At 58.0% G+C, this 5000-nt stretch overlaps 2 protein-coding genes across 2 annotated transcripts in view; both read right to left on the bottom strand.

Moving 5' to 3' along the window:
- Nucleotides 1–1735, bottom strand: part of palm1a (paralemmin 1a) — a gene marked incomplete at both ends in the record, with an annotated part of 5836 nt that extends 4101 nt beyond the window's left edge. Inside the window, 2 exons of the mRNA XM_080506358.1 lie at nt 1536–1594; nt 1663–1735. Of these exons, the coding sequence (XP_080362484.1) occupies nt 1536–1594; nt 1663–1735 (132 nt within the window). The remainder of the gene's footprint in view (nt 1–1535; nt 1595–1662) is intronic.
- Nucleotides 1211–5000, bottom strand: part of LOC308137223 (microtubule-associated protein 1S-like) — a 7149-nt gene continuing 3359 nt past the window's right edge. Inside the window, exons 4-6 of the mRNA XM_080505829.1 lie at nt 3700–5000; nt 2306–2520; nt 1211–2227 (exon numbers count right to left, since the gene is read on the bottom strand). The exon at nt 3700–5000 is cut by the window's right edge and continues 914 nt beyond it. Coding sequence (XP_080361955.1) covers nt 2072–2227; nt 2306–2520; nt 3700–5000 — 1672 coding nt within the window. The 3' untranslated portion in view covers nt 1211–2071. The remainder of the gene's footprint in view (nt 2228–2305; nt 2521–3699) is intronic.

The following is a 5000-nucleotide window of genomic DNA, read 5'->3' as shown; positions in this document are numbered from 1 at the left end:
GGAGAGGAGGAGTGGAGGGTTGGAGGAGAAGTGGAGGAGTGGAGGGGTGGAGGAGAGGAGGAGTGGAGGGTTGGAGGAGAAGTGGAGGAGTGGAGGGGTGTAGGAGTGGAGGGGTGGAGGGGTGGAGGAGAGGAGGAGTGGAGGGTTGGAGGAGAAGTGGAGGAGTGGAGGAGTTCAGGGATGGAGGAGTGGAGGAGTGGAGGGGTGGAGGAGTTCAGGGATGGAGGAGTGGAGGAGTGGAGGGGTGGAGGAGAGGAGGAGTGGAGGGTTGGAGGAGAAGTGGAGGAGTGGAGGGGTGGAGGAGTGGAGGAGTGGAGGGGTGGAGGAGTGGAGGGGTGGAGGAGTGGAGGGGTGGATGGCGGCGCGTCAACAGGTGCCGCCAATCCGTGCGACATCTAGTTTTTTTTTTTTATATCTATGGATGGAAGATGGTTTATTTCCGTTGACTTTTACTCTGAAAAGGGAGAAGACCGGAAGCTGTGTCGGCCCTGCCATGACGTCATCCATTGATCCAGCGATCGATGTCTAATTATAGTTATTGTAGCGGCTCTGCGCGCCTCCGCGCTGGAAAGTAGAGCCGGCAAGTGAGTTCAGTCCCTATGGTTCTCACTAACCCCCCCCCCCCCCCCCCCCACACACACACACACACGCGCGCGCACACACACACACACACACACACGTCCCGCTGCGGGAGGCACCGCCCCGTCCCGCCGCGCTGCCGCACCGCCCTGCCGCTACAGCGGTGCAGTGCCGCGCCGCTACTGCGATGCGGCAGCGCGGTGCGGCAGCGCGTCAAAGTTCTCGTTTCAGTAAACGAATAAAAGTATATATATTTTAAAGTAGTAACGGAGTACTCACTGCATGACCGCGGAGCATGAGAGGAGCCGCAACACTGACGAAGAGGAGGAGGAGGAGGAGGAGGAAGAGGAGGTGATGGAGGGGGAGGAGCTACAGCGGGAGGAGGTGAGGGAGGAGGTGAGGGATGAAAGAGGAGGAAAATGACTTGGAGGAAGAAGAGATGATGGAGAAAAACAATGAAAGGAAAAACTAAGAAAAGAAAAAAGCAAATGTGACCGACCACTGCTAACACTAGCCAACGCTGCAGTCGTCATGGCAACAGTGAAACTAACTTCCCGATTGTCACAATAAAAAACAGACACTTTAATCAAAGCTATTTTCTTTAATAACAGGTTTTAGTGTTACAGTTCACAGTGTGTGTGTGTGTGTGTGTGTGTGTGTGTGTGTGTGTGTTTAAGGCTTCTGGGTGTTGAAAACAGTCGTCATGCTGTGATTGGCCAAGGACGGCTCGTACCGAACTTCAGCAGTGTAGAAGATCGACTGTTCAATTAAATAAATTAAATAAAGTGGCGACGAGTCGAGTCACATTGGTGGTCACGGTGGCGGTTGTCATGGTAGCGGTCCGCCCCTGGTCGAGTGATGGCAGTGGTCACGGTGGCGGTTGTCATGGTAGCGGTCCGCCCCTGGTCGAGTGATGGCAGTGGTCATGGTAGCGGTTGTCATGGTAGCGGTCTGGCCCTGGTCAAGTCACGGTGGCGGTTGTCATGGTAGCGGTTGTCATGGTAGCGGTCCGCCCCTGGTCAAGTCACGGTGGCGGTTGTCGTGGTAGCGGTCCGCCCCTGGTCCAGTCACGACGGTGGTCACGGTGGCGGTTGTCATGGTAGCGGTTGTCATGGTAGCGGTCCGCCCCTGGTCCTGTCATGGTGGCGGTTGTCATGGTAGCGGTGTTCACAATCTAGTGGGTCAATTCTAACGAGTTGGCAACTTCAGCTGCACGGTGTGCCAACTGAAAGTGGGCGGGGCCTGTTACCTGCAGTCAGTGAGCGACAGCTCTGATTGGACGACACATGGCGAGAAAATAAAAAAAACAAAATAAAACTTTCGGATTGTTGAAATCAACGACCAACGATGGATGGCATCATCGACTGTAGCGCAGTGCTAACATGCTAGCATGCCAACCGATTGTGGAGTGTGTCACCTAGCTTAGCATGCTCGCTAGTTAACCAGAAGGAAGTTCTTTGGGGGTCTGCGCTGCAGTCTGGTGGGCGGGGCTTCAGAACTCCACCTTGCAGGCGGGGAAGCTCTCGTCCTGCATGGCGACGGTGCTGTTGCTGCCCAGCACGGTGAGCGACAGCGCCGCCTGCTGCTCCACCGTCTCCTGGTACCACTCGTGCATCGCCGGCGAATCGAACGTGGGGATCAGCGTCACCTGAGGGCGGAGACCAACGGGCCGGTCAGGGCGCGGTCGCCGGTCACACCGAGGCGCCGGACAGGAAGTAGAACTCACCGGCAGGTCCGGCCAGAGCGACTTCCCCTCCAGGAGAGCGTCCAGGACGCGGCGCAGCGACACGTCCTTCGCCGGGTCGTCGCCGCTGACGACGTAATGCGACGAGCGCAGGCGGCGGAACAGGGTGGCGTCCACGGTGGCGGAGGCAGCGCCTGAAGGGAGGTATGCCAGGTCCACATACGCCGCCGGTCGGTTGGTTCCCGACGAGGCGAGACCTGCGACAGAACGACACGGTTAGCGGTGGCGGCGCCACAAAGCGTCGAGTGAAGTACATGGAATACCTGACTAAAATTAGGAAAAGGCCGCGGTTCCACCGCACAGTCCATACCGGAGCAGGAGGGTGTGGTAAGGCGAAACCCACCTAGAACCAATTCTGTGGTGACGTCCCACCGCAGACAGTACGGCTAAAATGTAGGCGGGGTCGTGAACGAGGTGGGGTCGTTGTGAAGTCACATATCTGTGGAGCTCTAAGCTCCGCCTACTTTTTAACCTACTCCGTAAGGCTTTGCCTTACTGCTCCGCTCCTTACCTGCACTTCTTGTGCAGTGGAAACGTGGCTTTTGACTCGGCTTAAAATTCCTGAAAAGGGTTCAGGGGTCTAGAGCGACCAGAGGGTTCGGGATCCAGAGCGACCAGGGGGTTCGGGATCTAGAGCGACCAGGAGGTTTGGGATCTAGAGCGACCAGGAGGTTCGGGATCTAGAGCGACCAGGGGGTTTGGGATCTAGAGCGACCAGGGCGTTTGGGATCTAGAGCGACCAGGGGGTTCGGGATCTAGAGCGACCAGGGCGTTTGGGATCTAGAGCGACCAGGGGGTTCAGGATCTAGAGCGACCAGGGCGTTCAGGGATCTAGAGCGACCAGGGCGTTCAGGGATCTAGAGCGACCAGGGGGTTCGGGATCTAGAGCGACCAGGGGGTTTGGGATCTAGAGCGACCAGGGGGTTTGGGATCTAGAGCGACCAGGGGGTTCGGGATCTAGAGCGACCAGGAGGTTCAGGGATCTAGAGCGACCAGGGGGTTTGGGATCTAGAGCGACCAGGGCGTTTGGGATCTAGAGCGACCAGGGCGTTCATGGATCTAGAGCGACCAGGGGGTTCAGGATCTAGAGCGACCAGGGGGTTCGGGATCTAGAGCGACCAGGAGGTTCGGGATCTAGAGCGACCAGGGGGTTCAGGGATCTAGAGCGACCAGGGGGTTCAGGAAAGTCACCAGTTAACAGGGGCACCAGTGAAACCGCAACACCGGATGTTGAGAACGTGGAGTGGAGTCGGTACTACTGGAGTAGTGCTGCATGGTACCCAACTGGAGTACCTTCAATAACTTACTAAAACACGTAACGTGACTAAAGTTAAGTACGTTAACTAAAGTATGTTAGGTAATTGAGGTGACCTCACCTGACGACGCCTTCGGACTGGATTTGGACTGGACCTGTGCACCCCGGGCTGGTTGCTTCGGTAAGGTGCTGGACTTGGCCTTCCCGTTCAGCGTCGCGCCGCCGCCACCGGACTTCGTGGGTTTCTTGCTCTTCTTCGCATCTGGGTCCACCATGCAGGTCCCAGGCTGCGGCGGCAGGGGGGGCAGATCTTTGACCGGCGCCGGCGGCAGGTCCAGCGAGACCAGCTGCGCCCCCAGGTGGCCGTAAGGCAGGCTGACGAGACCGCTGCCCTCCTCGTCGTCGGTGGAGTCGGAATCCAGCTCAGCAGTGGTGGACGGGAAGTCCTCGGTGCAAGGCGGGATGTCCGAGTCTGTGGCGGTGGGGAGGGAGTCGCTGTTGGTCGAAGGGGGGTCGCCGCCGCCGCCGCTCAGGTCCGGCGTACGGCAGCAGTTGTTCTGGTCATTGTCGACGACTTCAGATTGGTTGGTCTCGGCGGTGTGGGGGTGGCGGAACTCGCAGGGGGTCACCAGGCAGAGGTCCACGTCATGGGGGACGTCCGTCATGCCGTGGACACCCAAGTGCCCATTGGGTCTCGGCGACGCCACCGAAGACACCGACGAGTCGTACGCCATCTGGTTTCCGTTGTCGTCATTTGCAGTCTGAGGTGGTTTTTGGTTGTCCTGGTTGTCGGGAGGAGCCTTCGCTTTGGTGCCTTCTGTCGGCAGCGCCGGGTCTCCCTTCGGCAGCGCCGCGTCTCCCTTCGGTAGCGCCGCGTCTCCCTTCGGCAGCGCGACACACTTTTTGGGAAATTTGGCGGCAGGTTTCGGGACGTCGGCGGACGCCACACTCGAGGCAGCGCTCGTGGCTCTCTTCACTTCCTTTGGAGTTGGTCTGGCACTCGTCTTCAAGTCTTTTTTCGGCTGTACTTTCAAGTCCTTTTTGGGATCTGGTTTCAAGTCTTTTTTCGGTTCTGGTTTCAAGTCTTTTTTCGGTTCTGGTTTCAAGTCTTTTTTCGGTTCCGGTTTCAAGACTTTCTTCGGTTTTACACTCGCAGTCTCCTTCGGAATCACTTTCAGTAATTTTGTCCGGTCGCCCTCCTTTGTTTTGGTCTTGGTCTCGGGTTTCTTATCTGCACCGCTCGGTCTGACCTCCTTCGACTTCAGACTCTCCCGGCTCCCGGTTCTGGACTCCTCTGGGTCCTGCGTGCCCGGCACCGGGTGTCTGAGGAACTCCAGATGCTTGAGCTTCTCCAGCCCGTCCAGGATCCTGTCTTGAGGGGTGCAGCCGGGGAACAGGACCCGGACTATCTTGTCCTGCGGA

The sequence above is a fragment of the Blennius ocellaris genome (genome assembly GCF_963422515.1).
Source record: "Blennius ocellaris genome assembly, chromosome: 12".
Lineage (NCBI taxonomy): Eukaryota > Metazoa > Chordata > Actinopteri > Blenniiformes > Blenniidae > Blennius > Blennius ocellaris.
This window is presented reverse-complemented; position numbering and strand designations above follow the sequence as displayed.